This window comes from Wyeomyia smithii, chromosome 1 (assembly GCF_029784165.1).
Source record: "Wyeomyia smithii strain HCP4-BCI-WySm-NY-G18 chromosome 1, ASM2978416v1, whole genome shotgun sequence".
Taxonomy (NCBI): Eukaryota; Metazoa; Arthropoda; class Insecta; order Diptera; family Culicidae; genus Wyeomyia; species Wyeomyia smithii.
The window spans coordinates 13343860-13365775 of NC_073694.1; the positions used below are offsets into that span (position 1 = coordinate 13343860).

Here is a 21916-nt window from a genome sequence, read left to right on the forward strand (position 1 = left end):
CTGACGTGTCGTCAGCAAAGAGACGTAATTTTCCATGCAGCTCTAACTTGGCCAGATCATTAATAAACAGCAGAAAAAGAATTGGCCCCAAGTTACTACCTTGGGGCACACCAGTCGACACGGCCCCGAAAGAGCTTTTGAAGTTTCCACTCGATACGAACTGGAATCTGTTAGAGAGGTGTTGGTGTTCTCGTCGACGAACCGGACCCAGTCGGTGCTATGGTAGTTTTGCCGAGAATGGCTGGCCACTGTTTCAGCACCGTCAGCACCACCGGATGGTGGTCCGGCGATAGCTCCTCGAACACAACTGGAATTTCGGAGATGGCGACGTTGGACAAGAAGATGTCCAGGACATAGTGAACCCCAGACCGGGAGATTCTTGAAGGGCATTTCGATGCCAAGATGTTGTAGTGCCCGGTCAGAAGGTCTTCCGCCAGGATGATCTTCTGCGCCAGTTGCAGCTTGGGAGGAGGTCATTCTGGACAAGTTTCCTTGGAAGCCCGTTGGTGGAGAATACCTACCGGGTTTCGTTGCTTCAGCATACGTACAGGCACCTGAGACGGGTCTGATGGTTGGGTACAGCGGCAGCGAAGCGAGGTTCATGATAGGGTGACGAGAACCGCGTCGCGGTCTAAGCATTGAGAAGTGATTTGTTTAAGCCGAAAGCAAATTCGGAGAACCAGCTGATACTGGCAGTAACCAGCAAAGAACCAATCAGAGGACGTAAAACTTTCTTTTCAACAAGGCAATTTTCAATAGTATAATAGTTCTCATAATCAAACAACACATTTCTGCAATTGGGCGGATGCGTGTATAATTTCCCAATCGATTGCTGCAAAAAATGAAGTAAGCGGGGTGAAAACAAACCAACTTATAGCAGAACAATTTCAATTTACACCCCTAGGCTTAAGAAAAACGTAGTTCTATTGAGTCACTTTCCAAAAGGTTTGAAGATCGTTCGATCCTTAAAGCACTCTTTTCGGCTTTTAATTGTACGAATTGATGCAGTGGGAGTATAGAGTGAAGCTAGCTATCCATTTGATATGTACCAAAATGCCAACTTCAACTCTGCGAACCATGGATGTGTTGTTCCTTCAGCCCATCACTGAATTTTCTGCATACCCTCGAATGTGTTTTTATCCAAAACAGTAATTCTTTCCTATATATGCAGTACTGCTGCAACAAATACACGGTACTTCCCGTTTTTTTTTATTGATAGGAAAAACTCTTCTGATGATCGCAAATCTCTAAGCTTCTGTATCCAAATGATACTTTTCAACGTTATGTTTTCGATTAGAACTTTAAATGGAGGAAATCTGCCTAAAATGTGACTGCTGTTTATTGCCGATCTGCCAAAAGCTGCAGTGCAGCCAAATATCGCAAATGGAACAAAGATGCAAAGATGGATTTATTAAAATGTATCATTTTTGAAGTTTTATTATAACTGAAAGGACAAAGTCGACAGAACGAAAAAAAACTAATCAAAACGTACACCGTTTCTATGGAAAAAAGCAGTGTTCTGTTAGCCTAAAACAAGCTAGCAGAACTGATTTCGGAAACAAAACTTTCAACCAATAAAAGCTGGATAATAATCAAAATAATTAAATGCTCATAAATTGCTTCCTAAAAACTACTAACTATTAAACTTTTTTTGTGTCCCTTGAGCTGGAAAATAAGTTGAGCAGAACAAATAATTTATAGTTCAATAAATTTACACTGATTCGATGCTAATTAAATGCCTTTTCTTCAGTTTATGGTTCCAAAATCAGTTTTAGCAGGGGTTTTACCATGTGCTATCATTTTCGCTCGAGAGAGGTTTTATTGTCTACTGAGATTGAATTTTCAGATTTATCAGGTTCATCTTGACATTTATTGAAGAGAAAAATTACAAATAAATTCATCAACTTTCAACATCAACAATTATAATTCACTTCAACAACAACAATTATAACAATTATAATGAAAGTAGTATAAATCATCGAATATCGGTTCGTTTTTGTGAGTTGGATTAGGTGGTTAACCTGACTGAACAAGCCTTTCTCACGAATTGGCTTGAAACGATTGAAGAACTTTTGGTTATCTAAGTTTCCAAAAATACTCACGGCAGGTTTACATTATCGTTATCTAATAAGAAAGATGATTTGTCGGTCAAAATCTAAAGTTGTTACAAAGTTTCACGGAACGATGAAGATAAACAATTAAAATGCGCTTAACACTTCAGTAATTGAACTAGTAAACAAATTATAATCGACGCTTCAAACTGACACGAGTGTTAACACGGAAAACTCTGAAAACAAAAATAAGCTAGACTAGCTCTCCACGCTTACTGCGATAACAGTTTGCAGCTCTGACCTAAAGTGCTGTCAAATAGGAGCGGATGAGCCCAATTCATTCCAGTATGTATCGTGAGTAATCGAATGTAACCCATTTTAAATTGGGCCGACTTTCATTATAGACAGATTTAATACGACACTCCCCAAGCTCACAAGTGTACAGCAAAGTTCAAAGCCTACCTTCGAGCACAGATTGTGTTTGTTCATTTTCAGTTTATTTAAACTTTATTACCGTGTTTCCCTAGGATGAAGGTGCAAATTTAATTTGTTGGACACCTTTTCAACCCCCACCGCAGTCGTTTTTATGGTCCAGATGCGTGTTAATAGACTATTTTTCTACCCAATCCCACCACCAAAAAGGTGACAAGACAAAGTGGTTTATAAAGCAAAAACAGAACGCAAAACAAACAACCAGCGGCCACCTCACAGCGCTCCGATGACGTTTATCGTTGAGATCATCTCTCCGGTAATGGTTGAACTTTAGTATTTGCAATTCCGACTGCGTCTGTTTGGGGTCTGTTTGTGTGGTGAATTATTTTGACTTTTTGACTGTGGGGTGGGCGCCTACTGCGCATACGCTAAGACAATGCTGCAATTATTACGCCAAGTTATTAGTTTCGCGTGAAAAAGACACCATTTTGCGATGCCGGCTCGGAGTGCGAATGTTGCTACATGGTTCAAAGACCGCTTTAATGTTGCACGCCCCACCGCCACCGACTTTCCCCCCGTTCACTGCTCACTGTTAGCGATTATAATCGGTACAAGAATTAGACAAAGGGATCATAACTCATGTCAAGACAATTAAGATGTCGGTTTGGCGGCGTTCACGCACGCTCAGCCCTCTCGATTGTACTCACCTAACTCTATTTTGGACTCTGCGCGAACCGTAGAGGTCGTAACCGTAGCCACCACCAGCAGGTAGAACCAGCCGGTCAGCAGCACCGGCGGGACAACCCGAGCGAGACCGGAGGAGGACACTGCTGCTGCTTTCCATCGATCGTGATCCTTTAGTCTCCCGCTTTGCGTCCCCATAATGAACACTAGCTAGCCAGCCAGAGTCAGCGTCGACACCGAGGGGCGTCCACTGTGGTACCCCTCTCCGTTCCAAGGAACAAGTTCCGTACAGCGCTGTCCGTTGGTTGTTTTTTTTTCTGTTTCGCACAAGGTCACAAAAAAACACAGATCACGCACTTTGATCGCTCGATCGATGGTTTGATTACTTGGAATTATAACTCCACTATGCACGCGGCGGCGACCTGACCGCAGAAGATCACAAAATTGGTGCCGGCTTGCCTTGCAGCATTCCTTCCTTATTGTGCGCTTCTGTGTGCACTTTACAACAACACTACACAACCGGCACTGAGAGCAGCGGGGAGTGACTTTCAATTTTCATCAACTGCTTCTTCTTCTTCTTTTTCTTCCCGGAAGATCTTCACCACCACTACAAAACAAAAAAAAAACAACCCTAAGACAAAGGCACACCGTGCAGCGATCGTGATCAATCGATCGATCGATACAACTTTTTTTTTCTCTCACTCTCTGTTGGTGAACTCCTCCAACTATCCAGCAGGGGTTCACCTTGGTCAACTTTTATACTCTTTTTTCCCCTCTTCTCCTACCACTACAAACACGAGATTGTTGCCGTTTTTTTCCAGCACGATTCTAACGCATAGTCTAACAACAACGGCTTATTCCCGGGAATTCCGTGATCATCGTCGTCTTCGTCGTCTCAGAGACGTCCAAATCGCGCAGAAGAACAAGAAGGGTCGCGCCGGGTGGTTTCCAGCGAATTCATCTGTGGTTGAGGTCAAATAACAATACTACAATAACATTAATAATAATAACAACAATAGCGCAGAAATCTTGACGAGTTGTCCGGGTTTTCCCGCGGGATTGGCATGTGGCCGTGAAAAGTTTCGCCGTCGATTTCGGTGCTTTTTTTTGCTGTGTTCGATTCGCTGTGAGCTGGAGAAACGAGAGAGAGAAAATAATAAAGAATATTATTTATTGGGTGGTTCTACGCTTCATTCGAACGAGATAAACTCCAAGTCATGCTAGGTTATGGTTCGACTTTGCACTGAAAACTAGATCCATTACCTAATAAAATATAGCAAACAATAAACTACGCGTGGAATAGGTTCAAGCATTCACGACGACATGATCATGATCGGTCCCAAACATTATTACGATCGCGATATTTCAGATTTTTTATTGGATGTTGTTTTACCAGTTTCCTCCAGCTTCGCTGGGAACCAGTTTCTGCTTCATGATCGAAATCAGATCTGTTTTGCCTGTTGTTGTTGTGATGGTATTTTTTACAGCCCTTCAAATTGCTTCAGATTTTTCGTTCCAATCGGGGCGAGAAACGTCACTAAAACAGGTCGTGAGCCCGGTAGCAAGTCACAAGTTTTATGACCTTCATCGCGGTGTTGACCAAATCAAAACGGGGTTCTGTGGAAAGTTTACGTTTAGTCAGGCAGAACCAGGACGAAAGGAAGCACCTGTTCTTCGCTCGAGCTGACCTCGAACCCTCGGCAGGTGATTCTTCCTCCTGCTGAGGGTCAACCAGGTGCTAGTTTATTGCAGTAGTGCCTCTGTCATTAAACTTCGGCTCTGTTTTGTTTCCCCTCTTCTTGCCTTCCACTTATTCCACACCAGTTCGTGTGACGATGAACTTTCCGAGAGCTGGGCTTGGAATGAAGGTAACTTTCTCCTTTGACCTTCACTCCACTTCAATCTAGTCAGCCTCTACACACTCAAACTCAGGGAACAGGAAAAAATATGGATGAATATTGAAGCCCATTTTTGTTTCGGTGCCTCTGCCCATCGCAGTAGGCAGACAAACGATGACACGGGCGAGTCACGGTGAAATTACGGCAAAGGTGTGTATAAAGCATAATTTATGCTACCCTACTATAGTGCGTTTTTTCCCTTTTCTTCCAAACGAAAGTGAGATTCCCCGAATGGCGACCGTAAATTAAAAATCGACGCAAGTCCCACGCAGAGATTCGAAGCGTTTTCAGTTCGCCCGGTGATTGCGATGAATGGGATTAAGGGAACCCGAACAAAAAAGGCAGGCGCTGATGATAACCTTTCTCAAGCCGTTTGAATTAATCAATTCGGTCGTATTTTGGAGTTTTATGAGTGAAAGTTGCTAAACATCGAATCGAGCGATCGTCGTCACTAATTTGCACCGTCGATGACCGGTTATCTGTGGCGGTTTCTGCTAAAGGGGGAGCTAAATTTTGGGCAAAATTTTATAGCAAAGCGAAAATCAAGCCACGATCGCACGCCGAAATATTTTTATTTAAACAGGATGCGGCTTTTGATTAAAGGTTTCGTCATTTTTTTTTTTTTTTGTAGAACATTCGTAAAGCCTCTTGTCAAGACTCTCAATAATCCATTTCGAATTTGATTAAACTAGACAAAACTGAAACCAATTTGTGAAAGTGAAAAACTAAAAAGTATCAAAGTTAATCAGCTGAATAATAAATTGAAAGACTTCGTTTTTTTTTGTAAAGCCGTACCGGCAAACACCGTGTAGGACCAGGCAAGCCATGACCGTCACGATGAATAAACGATAGATAATTCACATTCGGGATTTTCAGTCGAAATCTTGGTTGCTAAGCTACAGGTTGTTGATTATTTGGTTAGGGATTCGAAATGTGACCGATAAACAGAAGAAATTTTTACAACCTTAGTATCGGTAATTAGTAAAGTGAGTGAGTTTTTGTATGAAAAAGTCTATAAAAACCACGGACACAGGTAAAGTCAGTTTTCAATCATCGTAGAGAGTTGTTCTAAATCACTGCAAGTTTCAATTCACAGAGCTCACTGTGAGTCAACTCCACTCAAAACCGCGTACGCTGCCATTTTTATGTGTACGCAACCGCGGCCACTGTTTGAAAACATTATCGACCTTAAGACGACGACCAGCGACATTGACGGAACGTCCAAAAGGGATGCACCCGGTAGCAAAACGCACAGCGCTGTAATAAAAGTTAAAAACATCCCGAAGAGTTGCGGTTCGGTCACCGTTAAAACACAGCTAACGAAACCAAGGGTCGGAGTAAGGTTCTGCAGCGCAGACTGCTGTTGAATGCTTGCGATTGTGACTGGCTCGAGCGCAGAGGTAATATTAATTAAGCTAACGGTAAAACTCCCGCCCGCATGCAAAGTGTGTTGAGGTTTATCCTCACCCCTCGCGCTCATTCCTGTCATCTAACAAGTCGCCCAGAAGAACGGCGGAGTGTCAGCGTGAAAGAGCACCAGCTGAGCTTGCACTGGTGATTGTGCTGTCATAATACTTTTTTTTACAACTACATCACAGCCCGCAACCGTGTTCGTGCCAACGGCGCAACAGGCACACGCAGCTAGAAAGAAATGCGAAGAACGAAGGGCCCTTTCTTTCTACGAGAGATTGATGAAGCAACAAACGGCCGGCCCGGGTGGCATTGGGGCAACCCAAGGCAAAGAAAACACTTCATCGTGGCAAATAAATGGCCAACTCAAGCTTGTCTATATACACAAACAGGTCGAGACAGAGAGAGCGAGAGAGAAAAAGAAGTTACGTTGTGTGGCACTACGCGTAAAAAGCTGAGGTAATCATTTCTTGATTCTTCTTTGCCATTCGAGTGATGTCGAGCTGAAAACTGTGTTGTGTTGTGTATAGCCAGCCATTAGGTGGAAGGTGCCTAACAACCAACCCCAGCCAGCAACCCTCACGCCCAGCTTTCATTCGCTGGGCGGAGAACGTCAAATCGCAGATCTCTCGACGAAGCAGATCTTTCGATTAGATCATTATCCTTCACGCACAGCGGGCCTAACTAACCGGGAGGTTTTTGAACTTTCGCGTAATGACCTGACAGTAACAGCGGCAGCCGAAAATGATGACGGGTCAAACAAAACGGTCGGGATGGGATTGCCCTGGCCTGGCCAGCACGAAATTGCACGTCATCTTGTTCGGGGGGAATGCGCTCGGTCGATTCTGGCGTCGACGTGGAGAAACTTTCAACTTTTGATTTACTGATGGTGGAAAGTAGAATGAACACTAGAAGCAAAATTTCGAGAACAGAAATTAAAACTAAAATAACATAAAATTATTTCATGTGTTGTCATGGAGATGTATGAAATTGAGGTTAATTTGAAGAAAACTAAACAAATTCGGTATGGGAATTTGTTGAAAAATACTTCTAAAAGATGTGCAAAGTTGGGTAAAAAATCGGTAAATATTGAATTAAAGGTGGATTGAGTAAAAGTTCAAGGCAAAAATAAATAAAAAATCATGAAAAGTGGACAAAACTGAAACAAACATCAAACAAAATTAGGTCGTAGGCTGGAAACAAAAAGAATGAGCAAAGCAACCTTCTAAGTGAAAGTATTAAAAAATCAAAGTATGAAATTGAAACACTAAAACTGGAAAAAAAACGAAACTTACGAACAACTCTCTCAACTCTCTTTGGGTAAAATAAAATCAAAGTTAAAACAATAATAAATTTTGTGGAAAAATATAACAGAATTGAAGCAGATTTGGGTCAAAGGTTTTGGATTCGAAGATATTGCCGTGGCAATGACCCACAACATTCTTTCACATTCTCGTTCATGTCACGACATAAATTTGCTAACAATATTTCGCAGAGTGAAAAAGTGGTCACCACTAAAAGTCTTGAACAATACTAAGGCTTGCTTTATTCAGAATTGGAGCAAACTTTTACTCGTACTGTGGCGCTCCTGGTGAACGTATTTTGATGTTCTTAACGCCCACGAATCGGGAATTTCGTTAGCTTCACCTATGTATTTTTAACATTCCGCAAAACGACTGTATTTTGTAAACAATCAACATAAAAGCCGAAAGAAGGGAGAATACTCTGCAGTCATTTCGAAAATCCTTTGTGGTCTGCATTTAGGATAGCTAAACAGCTGAAATTGTTCAGAAATACCGTATGGCGCGTTACCAAACGGTATAAGGAAACATTAACGACGATTCGGATGCCTCAAGCCAATCTTGTATTATGGGGAGAATTCGACTCTGGAAAAAAATCAAATCAAACAGAATAGTGTGGCCAAAATCCGTGCTCGAAAGCTATACGACCAAGTTCCAAGGGTGTCTTCTGATGGACGATGAAACCTACAGCCAAATCCCAGGTAAAAAATTTTACTCGGCAACGGCTCGGGGGATGTTCCAGCCAAACTTAGATTCATGTTTGACAACAAATTTGTACAAATTTGCAGCTGTGGCAAAAAAGCGAAAGTTTTCGCTACAAATAAGACAATGACGTCGGAACATAACCGAAAAGATTGTGAGCATGAGCATGAGCATGATTGACCGCCCGCGGTTGCTACTCTGTTATTGCCAGATCAGCTGTAGTTACACAGAGAACCAATAAATGATACTTGAGACTAAAATGCATCCTCAATGTGTAAAAACTGGTGACTTTAATCTTTATATTAGGCAATACCAGCGCCGCCGCATCCGAATGCAGGTCAATGAAGGAGTGTGTATAGGAATATGATGACCTGATGCTCGCTTTATTGGAAGCAATGACGTCGGAACTGTACCGAAAAGATTGTCTCCAAAAACGAATATTGCCGTTCATTCGATCCCACGACCATTTCGTGTTGTTTTACATGATATTACAGTGAAGTCGTTCAAGAATGGTATGCATAGAAAGGGATCCAGTTTGTTTTGAAAGACCTTAACCTACCCAATTGCCCCTAGTTCCGCCCTATTGAATAATTCTGGGCAGAGGCTCAAGGTAAAGGAAATTGTTGTTCAAGACATCAATCAGACCTGGTGGAAACAAATAGCCAAAACGATGGACGAAGAAGGTGTGCGCCGCCTAATGAGCTGTATCACTGGAAAAGCTCGAGAATTCCTTCGAAACCGTGACGAACAATTTTTTCCGTATTTTTTCAAAAGTATGAAGAAAATGCTACATTCGCGAAGGAAAAGATCTGGAAGTCAATAAATAACTGAAATACACGCAACTGTGTTTGTTCCAATATGATCTGAAGCACGGTTTAATACAAAAAAAAATCTGCGTCAGACTAAAGGTGGAGGCTAATGGAGTTGGACTTGAAATCAATGCGTTTATAACCAAGTACATGAGAGAAAGAGGCACGACGACAACCAACATTCGCGCTGCCACAGAAGGTGCTCATAGACCGAAGTGGTAGACTAATTCGTATACTTGGGATCCCTGGTACCGACAATGACAATGACTCACGCATCGTAGTGGAGCCGACGTACACTACCGAATCAACCAAGCCTTTAACTCTTCCGACCTTGTCGCGCAATCTTCATCGTATGTATCTTCTTCCATCGAATGTTGGCCAAGCCGTCCAAGTTGTCGCCCTGAAGTCGCGGTAGAGGCGGAGGTCTTTCAGAATCCTCATCATTTCAGTCTAACAAAAATGCCTTCAAGATGCCATGAAAAAAACCTCCAATGGTTCATTACCAGAAAGTGCGTGGTTTACGTGCCAAAACAAGGAAATTGAGGCTACTGCTTTCCAGTTGTGACTGCGGCATTTTGGTTTTCGAATCAATACTTTACAGAGCTGCATGCCCGTTGATATCGGAGCACCAATATGGGTTTATACAACACAGGTCAACCACGACAAATTTAGTGTGTTACACGAATCGCTTGTTTAAGAAAGTCAGGAGTAAAAAAACAGGTTGACTCGATCTATGTCGACTTTTTTAAACCATTTGATGTTATGTTACATGTTTATTCCATTGAAAAATTTGTTTCAGGATTTGTTCCAAAGAATTCGTCATCAAGTCTGGTGTACCACAGGGCAGCGTTTTAGGCCCGCTCAGCTGCGTTCTGTTTGTGAATGATGTGTACTCCCGACTAAACTCCGCAAAGAGAATGTTGGCCGATGATCTCAAATTCTACAGAGTAATCTCTATCACTGTGGGCTGTATTGAACTGCAAAATGATATCAACGAGCTTTTGTCGTAGTGCTGTGAGAATGGAATGATAATTAATGTAACAAAATGCAGAGTAATTCCATTCACCCATGCATCGGTGATAGTGTGCTCGAACGTGTCGATACTATTCGGGATCTAGGAGTAACTATCTACTCTAAACTGAGATTCAACGAGCATATTTCAGTAGCCAAGGTGCTCGCGGTGCGTGGTTTTATTCGAAGACTAAATCTAGGTACACACTGTAAACGCTATTCTGCTCCTTAGTTGGTAGTATCCTTGAATATGCAGAAACAGAGATACAGAGGCTTTTTCTTCGGTATGCCCTACGATAACTTCCATGGAATAACCCCGTCCAACGTTGTCTCTAAATCCAACGACGCATTCGAACTGTAAATCGGACCCTTCGCAGGACGCATCGATCCAGGAGCATACACTGCCGCACAAAGCTGATGATGTACATAATTAGAATTTGACCAGTAGTTTACTATGGACTTGAAACCGTGACGGAGGATATACACGCACTGGCCGTGTTTGAATGGAAAGCGTTGTGGAGTACAAACCGAGAGCGGAGAATGGCGCAGGCTTATCAACTACGAGCTACTTGGAGAGATCCCCATTGTGCACCTGCCAAAGGTTGGGAGGCTACGAGGAGCGGATATGTCGTGAGTAGTTCAGACTCCACCGGTACCAGAAACAAGACCAACCAAGTGGACCTGCAAGTATTGAGACGCTTAGGAAATTGGCGTTAAGTAACCTAGGACCGAGAATAGTAGAGCAAAATTCTAAATACGGTACGAGGTCAACAGCTCTAGGTTGCTGAAGTAAGTAAGTAATTGCCCTCCCCCCTGTGTAAAAAAACATAACGCTATCCCCCCCCCCCATAAAAATTAGGTAACGCAGAAGAATCTGCTCCCCCCTCTGTGCGTCACGTAATTCATGGATGCCGCCTCATTGCTTGAAATCATTCATGCCGACATTACACCTCGGTTTTCACTCACTCGTAATACGGGTTGCGTTGTAGCAGAGATATGAGTGCGAGAGAATATTTAGGTGAGAGAATAGGAGAAACCAATGTAAGAGATGAAATGTTTTCTTGCTATCTTTAGTGATACCGCTTACCGCGCAATGCGCATGCTGCTTGATAAACCGTTACGTAGTTTAGTCGAAAAGCTTTGTTGCGTGGTCTGAAAAAGGTATTTTCTCGGTATTCCTCCGCCATTATAAACTGTTGGTACTAGACACCTTGTTTCCCGTGGCAAAAACAACGACGACCGCATGGTAGCGAAATAAGTAGACGACAAAAATGAAGTACCGATAAGGTTTCTTTTCTTGTTAACTATAAATGACAGAAACAAAGTCAAAAAAAGACAGGAGGAAAAATCGGAGAATAGAATTGTTCCTATATCTCTTGGTCTCATTTTGAAGGGCATAATTGACTCTATAAGTGGAATTTTTTTTTTTAAATATGTTATTTTCTAAATTATAGTAAATTCAATTTAAAAACAAGACGAAAATTTCAATAATTTTATACATTATGCATATAAAAGCACCCAGATTTATTTTTTGGTATTTTTTCTCATAACTAGAACTACTTTTAATTTGACCCAAAAAGAACGCAATTCGATCAACTGGTTCAAAAGTTATGAATTTTTTTAAAATTAAATACATCGAACACAGTCGTTTTTTATGGTCACTCTTTGCAGAACATTGTAGAACAAATTTTTCTTCTATCTACAAAGATAAAAAAGTTAGATACTTGATTGCATCGAAAATGTTGGTCACCCTAATTTTAAATAATTTTTCAATAAACGGTTTATCATATGTAAAAACTTTGTAGAAGAAAGTTTTTCTCTAAAATGTTGCTATAGAGCTCTAGACCCAAATTTCCCCCTAAATTTGGTTTCTGGACCATTGTGCATTGGCTCCAAGCTCGAAAGTTTTACAAGATCCTTTGATTTTAAAGAAATTTTTTTTTCGAGTTAACACGTTTCATGCATTTCCAAGGCATATAGCATCTGAAAAAAATTTCATTTGGGCAATTTCATGTATCACTACTTGTGCTGTTTTTCATCGACATTTTTCGTGAAACTTTGACCGCCTTGAGGCACGTGTTCCCGATGTCCGATCGACCTGAAATTTTACATGGGGACTTATCTCGAGAAGACGAAACTTGTGAGTCCTACCGCTAAACGATGTTCGAAAAATCGATTTGTATTGGCACGCTACTGCTTAACCACTCTAAACATTGGAATCATATACATCACCGCCATAGGTTTGGAATCGTTTCCGACTCCCTAGAAAGTTGCGGACTTCAGCAGGCTTATTCAGAAGGTCAAGGGTTTTCGGTTGATGGACAGGTTAGATCAGAATATGGTGCTAGTGAGCATGAAATTCGTCATATTTTGACCTCAACTTATCTTTCGATTTCTACTTTCTAAAAAGTTGTGATCTTCACCAAAATTTTTCAAAAGGTCAAGGAGTTCTGGATGATGGATAATTTAGTGCGTATGATATTCCCCGTATTTTCACCGAAAATTGCGGGTTCAGCAAAGTTGTTCAACAGCTTTTGGTTGGCGGCCAGTTTCAAACGCGATTATTTTTTACAACAACGCGGATTATTTCTACGCGATTTGGAAGACTATGTACACGCGGTATCAAATAAATTTAGTATAAATCAATCTATTCTGATCTTTCAAACGCGGCACAATCAACCGCGTAAAAAAAGACCCCAGTATACCATCATTCATTTACCAGAGCTCGAATTTTCAAAGCGGACTCAAATTTATGTAAAACTGTATCTTGAAGGAATACATGCTTTGAAAAACTTCGCATTTTGACGTAGGACTACGTCTTTGTTTTCTATATTAGATTACACTTTGTGAAATCGAAAATGAAACTGGCAAATGTTGCGTCAGATTTCAAACGATTATAGCGAGCGAACGACTTAATGCATCTCAGTCATTTATATGTTGGTGGATAGATAAAATGTGTAAGAATTTTTTGATATAATGTTCAACATTGTTGCTTTACTGCTTAATGGTGGAAAAAGGTGAAAAGTTCTAAAGTCAAGCTTTCCCATACATTTACCTCGTTATTGGCTTGCTTCCCGGGCACAGATAACAATAACATGGACGAAATAAATTCCACTGCCTACATATTTTGACTCAACATAGTGTTTTGGTTTGTTCCTTTTTCTCCAAGCTGTGTGGCCACGCCCTAATGGCAAAAATTTACGCTGAACTCGATACAAAAGACTGCGTGTAGAAAATTCTGCTTCAGTCTAGTTTGTCACACAACAGCGAGTGGAGTATAGCTGTTAGAAGTACGCGACATTGAGAAACGAGAGCTGCATACGAGTCAACTTCCAGGCACCGCGGAACATATTGTTACCTTTATTTTGCCTACGGCAGCAACAGGTACCATCGTACGCTGCAGGATATTTTGCTGGCACAGCTACTGGAGGGCATAGCGGAAAGCAAATTTTATGCGCGGCCAACAAAATATTCAATGCTACCGGTGGTGGTGCGATCATCAGCGTTCCGTAGCACACATTTCGAGCTGAAGATTATGAAATCAGTTCTTTTTAGAACTATAAATGTTTGAAGATAAGAGTTATGAGAATTTTCACAACTACTACTAGTGTGAAATGTTCATCAATTTTTCAATAATAATTTTCACAATAACGACCAGGGCGCACCAAAGATAAGCGGTAGTGTTGCCTATGAATAGTTTATCACAGCAAAATATAACCCTCATTTCAAAAATTTTCACTGCTGAATTCAGTGATTTTCCTGTTGAATTGTTTCTTTGTGCCCACTCGAACACCGTTATCAGTAGAATATTAGTTACGAAAATTAGTTAACCTAAGAACCAGAGTTTTTTTTGCATCGGGAAAGCAAAAACTTTCTTTTGATACTTATGAAAATCACTCAGTAGTGACGAAAGTGTTTTGGTTTGTTCCTCTTTCTCTAAGCTGTGTGGCCACGCCCTAATGGCAAAAACTACGCTGAACTTGATACAAAAGACTGCGTGTAGAAAATTCAGCTTCAGTCTAGTTTGTCACACAATAGCGAGTGGAGTATAGCTGTTAGAGGTACGCGACATTGAGAAACGGGAGCTGCATAGCATGTTACCTTTATTTTGCATACGGCAGCAACAGTTACCATCGTACGCTGCAGAATATTTAGCTGGCACAGCTACTGGCGGGCACAACGGAGAGCAAATTTAATGCGCGGCCAACAAAATATTCAATGCTTTCGGTGGTAGTGCGATCATCAGCCCTCTGTAGCACGAATTTTATACTGAAGATTATGGAATCGGTTCTTTTCAGAACTATAGATGCTTAAAGATAAGAGTTATGAGAATTCTCGCAACTACTACTAGTGTGAAATTTTCATGTATTCATGCATCGTTAGTTTTACAATAACGACCACCAAATATAAACGGTAGTGTTGCCTATGAACAGTTTATCGCAGCATATATTATATACATTTAGTCCTACGTCACCATTTCATACAACCCCTAGGGCTGTATACCTTGTAGTATTTTCTTGAAAGGACCACTCACTGAACCAGAAATACTTATCTTTTCAGAAATTTTTTGGAAAGGAAGGTTTAGTGGGAAGCCCGTGAATAAACCCATGCTTAAGCACGTTGACATCAAATGGTCTTGATTCTTGCGACTACGTTGCCTTCCATGCATCATTGTGTTGCTGGACGTTGTGAAAACAGTTCAGAATTCAATTCCAAATGTTCATTCATGCAACTAAACTTGAAAAGACCGCATAGTAATTGCTTGCCGGGTTCCTCGCCTTTACGTTTTCTTATTGAAAAACTTCTCTTGAGTCTCTGAAGTCTTCTCGCACTTATGACTTAGCTAGGATCCCCAGCCGACAGCGTACTATCCGAAGCGAAGTAATCAGTTTTTGGTTAAGACAAATGTTGTACTCATCATGGCAGTAACCCGGAACATATATTTCTCCTTTGTTCTGACTAGGATGTAAGAGCAAAGCAAAGCCTTGGTGCTACATTCCGATTCGGAACTCGACCTTCTGTTTATTATACACAGACAATTGCAGGGCTAGCGCTACGATCCTACTGACACTAACAGTCTCTCCCGAGCCGAGACTCGAACCTACGACGACTGGCTTGTTAGGCTTGTCAGCATCATACCTGGAGACCAGCTGGGAGGGTTCTGACTAGGATGAAAATTTACTAATAAGGTTTCATAGAGTGCAGAAGTGTTCACAACTTAAAGTTTTGAAGAACTGGCCGTAAAGGCAGGAACTACCACTGTAATCGCAACGCAAGGAACAAAACTACAAACCGGAGTGATTACGAACTGTATCATAATCTACACATTTATCAGAGCGAAACCTGATTTGGAAACAATCGATAATTTCTACGCAAACAGTTTTCGACTGTCAGCGCATTGCACAAGTCATAGAGTACGGCTCCGTCGTTGTCTGTACCTGGCTGATAAATTTCGTTCCCAATCGGCTTCGATAACATCATCATGACTGATGAAACCATTACTCCACACTGCTCAGGATCGGGGCGATCCTCGTCGAAGCAAATACATTAACCATTAGTTTTGGCAGCTGCCTGTGTTTCTGCCAGGTAATTGTAATTAATAATTTCAGCCATGCGTCAGTCACGGATTCTGCTTGATTTTCCTTCCTTTTTTTGTTTTTCAAAAGCAACCCAGCCAACGACTCTGAAGTGCAATGAATCCACAAATCACGTGAATTAATTTTTAACTCGATCTTCACCATGATGATCATCACTCGCCACAACAACGACGACGACGACGACGACGACGACGGGCGGTCGCTCGGAACGGAAAAAAAGTTCACGATCATTGAATTCCCAAATAGACGATGTATCTACAAACGAGCACAGCACGGCTACTTTATGCTCGCCAATCTTTTCCATTTGCGCATAAAATTAAAGCTACTTTTATATCTTGACAGCTTCGAAGAGGTATGGAGAAGGCTTCTTTTTATTCGCTGCTGCTGCTGCTGCTGTTGCTGCACACAAAGACACGCTCGGTTGACTTGGCCATATTTGGAACGGTTCTTGCCACTGCTGCTGCTGCAGCAGCAAGCAGTGAACGAGAAACCTGGAGATCTGGAGAGGCCTCTCCGGTTTTATTTTGCCTATTATAATGTGATGTTTATAATGCAAAAGTTTTATAAAAGCCGCGGATCGATTGTCGAGAGCCCCCTCGTTGTTCCGTCTCGTTCGAGTAACGAAATCCAATCACGAGAAAGAGTGCTGCCAGCCTGCCTGCCTGCCTAACTCTACCCTTGCCCAGGCAAAAGCCGTTTTCATTAGTATGCCAGGCGGATGGCCGTGCCCGTGTCGAGTCTGGTTAGAAAAGCCACACCGGGGATTGGATGCAAAAGAGACATAAGTGCAGCGTTAGCCGATCCCGAACACATTGAGATGATTCTCCAAGGTTTTTCCAGCGGCACGAAAAGTTACTTTCGACTGTTGCGAAACTAGCCGCGATCACGATGCAGACGTTCGAGCCGGAGTCTCGATATTTGTATCGGTTAATAGAATAAACAATCCGTCAGAGCCGTCGCGCCTTGTTTCTACCCCACAATGTGATTTCTGCCCCCGCCGGTCATCCGGCCGGGGTTGAGCCCACTTGTCTCATTCCGATCGAGCCAGTGCACGGGCGGTTGCTTCGAACAGACTTCGGAGAACGTCAGCGCAAAGAAGGACACACACACAGAGAGAGAAAGAGTGAGGAACAAACAGGCAAGGAAACACCTTTCGATCGGAAACGAGAACAGGTATAAGCTATCCGTTGACTTTTCAAAACTGGATTGCCACCGCACGACACTTACATCTCGCAATTTCACCGAACCACTCCACAGGTTTCGTCGATCATTAGAATTTGCACACTGAAACCTCACGAAGCACTTTACGCGCAGGTTTTTCAAGTTTCACCTTCGCGATAAACCGAACCTTTCACCCGCAAATGAAACGCGGCGAGAGGGTTCATCAGTTTCACCTCAAGCACCCTTTCCAACTCGCTTGCACACACCTCCGCACCACGTAGTCCGCACCCGGACTCTTGAAAGTTATCCGTTCCGACACTAACTCACAGTACGACGATCTTCACTCCTCCACGACACTCAGCATACTGACGAAATCGCGCAACAGATCAGGTCGTGATTTGGCTAGCAGCCCTCCGCCGCACCTGTGGTGAGCAACGGCTGGGACACTCACCACCACCAACACACCATAAGCGCCTATGCTTTGCTCGGTCGATATGGTGGTGACACTCGCGCGATCGTCCGGTTGCGCACACCAAAACAATCATTATGCTGCGCTTCGATCGCTCGCCTCGCAGTAACCCACGAACGAAAGCTCACACTAACAGTGAGTGGGTGGGTCGCACTCACCGTTGTGGCTCACCGTGAGCAGTGAATGAACGGATGAACACGGTGTGCGTTTGTCACCACCACTATTAGCATGGCTCACGGTAAAAGAAATAAGCGCAGTTGGGCAACAACACGCAACAATTTTCTCTCCAAATTGCGATTCACCTTTCGTAATATGTGTAGGTAACTGGTTGGTTGCCAGCCTGCCAGCCGAGATACTAGCGGAGCCCAGAAAGGTAAGCCAAACTCAGCAGGCCGTGATTGGTCTCTTTCACTGAGCAATGCATGCAGCAGCGCATTGACAGCACAGCTGATTTTACATGTATGTTAATCCGCAGACCGGGCAGACAGTTTTTCCCGGAGCCATCGGTGCGTGTCATTACTTTCCTGCCGAGGTAAAATGCATATGGCGGAGATAAACAGTCGAGTAAGTACCCATGTTGAATCATGTCATGGGCTTAAAAAAGATTTTTTTCTGTAAGGGGTTTTCGTTGATTGGTTGTTGATGGCAAAACAAAACAAAAAAAATTAAATAGTTAAACATACAACTAACAACTAGTTAATTGGATTTGGATTGAGCGTCAGAGCAAAGAGTGTAAAATAAAAAATAATATTGAAAAAGTGGTTTATAAGACACGATCGCAAGTTAACGTAGAATTACGACAGCCTGTTTTTCGAAGCGGAAAATTACTATAGTAATCCCCCTTCAACTTTCTTTTTTAATAAATTCTCGGTAAATTTATTTGACTTGAAGTCATTCGCAAATAACGTTGAAAGTTGCCTGAACACAGTTTTCGGTAGAGTACCCACTTCACTGTCAAAACAAAAAAAAAATCACGCTTGATGAAAATGTTATGTCGAATTATAAATTTTGATCAGAGGCAAAAACTCATTTTTACTATTTCAAATGAAAATATGTGGTCATTCTTGAAAGGACGGTTGGTTTTAGCCTTCTTGCCAGTTTTCTCCGGGAAAAGAATTACTTTTATATTCAGCAGGACACCTGTCTTTTCCTTGACTCTACCTCCTTTGCCACGACCAGATATTGTAGCTTGCAGCTTCGATTGAACCGAACAGCAATGTGACGATAAACAAACGAAATAGCGATGTGATGATGGAAAACCCGGTGTAATTGTCTTCAATATCTACAGAGAGAACTTACGCAGCTACTAGACAGCGCGGCGTAAATGGTAGAATGAAGAAATTCGAAAAAGAGGATGGATTGCGCTGCACACTATTTGTAGATAAATAGACGAACGTTGTGTACATTAGTTTTACGTCAACTGTTTAACGGTCAAAGCTAATCAAAGCTGTTATGGAATATACTAGCTCGATGTAAACTGTTTCATTTTCCTGCCAACTACAAATTGAAATGCCACAAAAACGTTCTTGAAGCAATGTTCAATTTTCTAACCTTGCAGGTTATAAAAAGTGTGGTTAGAAAAAAATGGCGCTGAAAATCCTAGAAATAGGATTGATACTCACTAAATGCAATTTTTTTAATATGCAGCTAGTTTGAATTATGTAAAATAGAAATCTTTAATTATGCCATATAGCAATATGTAACACAGATCAAATCGGCAGTTTCGTGAAACAACTCGGAAAAATCGATTAATACATTAAGTTAAAAGAAATGCTACCAGAAATAAAAAGAAAACGAGAATCATCCTACGTCATATGCAAATGGTAATTCGGTGCCACTATTGTGAGCGCTTCTAAGCGCCCTAAAATTATTTGATTTTGAAGCCGTTAATTTTTTGCGGCCACTCGCTCGTATTCTTATATTCTGGTTTGTACCTGTAAGCTGTCATGGATACCTCAGTAGCTGATAACGATCTGAAAATGGCAGAAAAACCTGCCGAGATAACAACAGAACGCGAATTTTTCCACACAACACGCAAATGGTAATCTGCAATGAAGAAAAATTAGCTCCTTAGCGCTCCAAAATCTTTTGTTTATGCAGTAGTTGAAGTTTTTTTACCACTCGAGCATTGAAAACAACAAACAAATGTTTCGTTTTCTCTTTCTATCGTCTACGAAACTTCTCCTTATCTAAAGTTTATCTCCCTGAAATGTAAGGTAGCAAACGGAAATTTTAACTTTATTTCTATTCCCAAGACAGTACCATAAGGACGGTAAGGTCTGGCAAAGAAGAAAATTATAACAAAATCCCGCTCACCTCGTACCGGGCCATCCAATTTCCGGTAGACCGAATTCATCGTCTGCAATGCGAGAAAATTTCTCTGATGCTGAAACTCCCATCTATCTGTTAGCTGCTATGGAATACTTGGGGTGCTGTCACACGGACGCTAATACACCACTGCAAAAGTTTCTAAGTCATAGTTGTCCGTATAAAGCATTTTTTCATCGTGGAATAGTAGGTTATGAACTATTCCGTCATGACGGATTAGTTCAGAGTCTCTATGTTATAGCTTTTGACACTACAGTCCCGAACGAAATAGTTCATAGCCTACTATCCCGTCATGAAAAAATGCTTTATACGATCAACTAAGACACAGAAACTATTGCAGTGGTGTATTAGCGTCCGCGTGGCGGCACCTTTAGTAGCTACAATGGAGAGGAATTGAACAAAAATTGCCGGGTTTCGCTTATGCGACTCACCAATGGCGCTTCTAAGCGCCCCAAAAACATTCGATTGCGAAGTACTTAAAATCTTTCTGCCACTCGCCAAAAGATTGCGGATAGCGGTAGAATTCAATTTCAACAAAAGGTATTATCTCTTCGCAGTATAAAAATTTGATTTCAATCTGCCAACTGCATGATTCATAGCGCTTTCCACATAAACATACCCAATACTATAATGTGGATAGAGTACAAAAAGACCACAAACTAGATTTTCATTTGAAGTCATGGCAACTTGATGTCTTTGGCAACTTTAATAAAATTTTGACTATTACAACATTATAAAACACATTTACTCTTTATATGTTCAATAAAAAAAATTAACTATTTATTACACAGATTTACCCTAAAAAACAAAATGGTGAATACTACAAAAGTCATACAAAAGGGCTGAAATGTACACAAACATCAGAAAATAATTAAATTCACGAATTTTAACTATTAAACAACGGTGGGTCGGGCATATCCAACGAGCAAGATAACAATAGACTAAGGAATAGCAAAAAAAATAAAATATTTTTGATACCTGTACCGGCCGCGGTTCAAAAAGGAACACTGAGAAGAAATGCGAGAACTCAATCAAACGTCTATTGCAGCGGTTCCCAACCATTTTTCATCCGCGTACCCCTTGGCTATATTTTCCAAATAAATTGTACCCGCTTGATTGGAATTTTCTCGCAGAGTTTGAGAGAGTAGTGGTAGATCATGTTGTGGTCGTTTAGTGCATGTTTCAAATTGAACTATGGACGTTTGATTGCTACAGCCACGTTTTAAGAGGAAGTTTGAACGACAAATGAAGTATTATAAAGAAAATTTGCTTTGTCTGCCATTACTGATTTTTCTTTCGCGTACCCCCTGAAGGCTTTGGCGTACCCCCAGGGGTACGCGTACCCCAGGTTGAGAACCGCTGGTCTATTGCGTAGTTTTTATCACTGCCAGCAACATTTTGGCGAGCGGCGGAGAAAAATATCAATTTATTCAATTATATGTTCTTGGGGTGCTTAAAAGTGCCATTGATGTTCCACTAATTGCCATTTGCCGGTGACAAAAAATGATTTTACATGGTCTTCAGGTTCGAATACACTTTAAAAATATGCTAAAAAAATCATTCCTTCCCGAATCAGTTTTTACTGAAGCGGTGTTTATTGAGAACCTTTACGACATATTACCTGGGAGCTTGAGACGTTCTCCAAAAGAAAATAAACACACGCGGAAATAAGCTCTTTAAATTGATCCTTAGCTCACTTTATGCTCGCTTTGCTTGGCCAGCATATGGACTAAATATAAAAGTCCTGGGTATTAAGGTCTGGGGAGCTAGCAGGGCACAAAGTCTTACCGAGAAAATCAGTCAAATTCTTCCAACACTACGCTTGGACGATATTCGCCATGTGGACAGTTGCATCGTCCTATTGAAGGCTGTAACTATCCATTCCGAAGAGGTCCCGAAGGTCCAGGGCCACAACCTTTTCCAGAACATCTGCCTTATAGAACGCAGCGTTGATTTTTACCTTTTTTTTCGATAAACACCAGAGGGAGAATCCCACGCCTGGATACGGCATCAACCCATCACCGACGCGGCGCTTTGGAACCGTGGGATGTTTATGTGGGACG

General features: G+C 41.6%; 1 protein-coding gene across 4 annotated transcripts in view; it reads right to left on the reverse strand.

Annotated features, from left to right (window-relative positions):
- The window catches only part of LOC129726669 (low-density lipoprotein receptor-related protein 2), a 146170-nt gene that overhangs the window by 96087 nt on the left and 28167 nt on the right, over nt 1-21916 (reverse strand). For 2 of the 4 annotated variants that reach the window (XM_055683649.1, XM_055683634.1), the window contains exon 2: nt 3191-4298. In XM_055683649.1, the coding sequence (XP_055539624.1) occupies nt 3191-3365 (175 nt within the window). In that variant the 5' untranslated portion in view covers nt 3366-4298. Of the gene's footprint in view, nt 1-3190; nt 4299-17122; nt 17406-21916 lie in introns of those variants that run through there. The other 2 variants (XM_055683641.1, XM_055683659.1) reach the window with 2 other exon arrangements.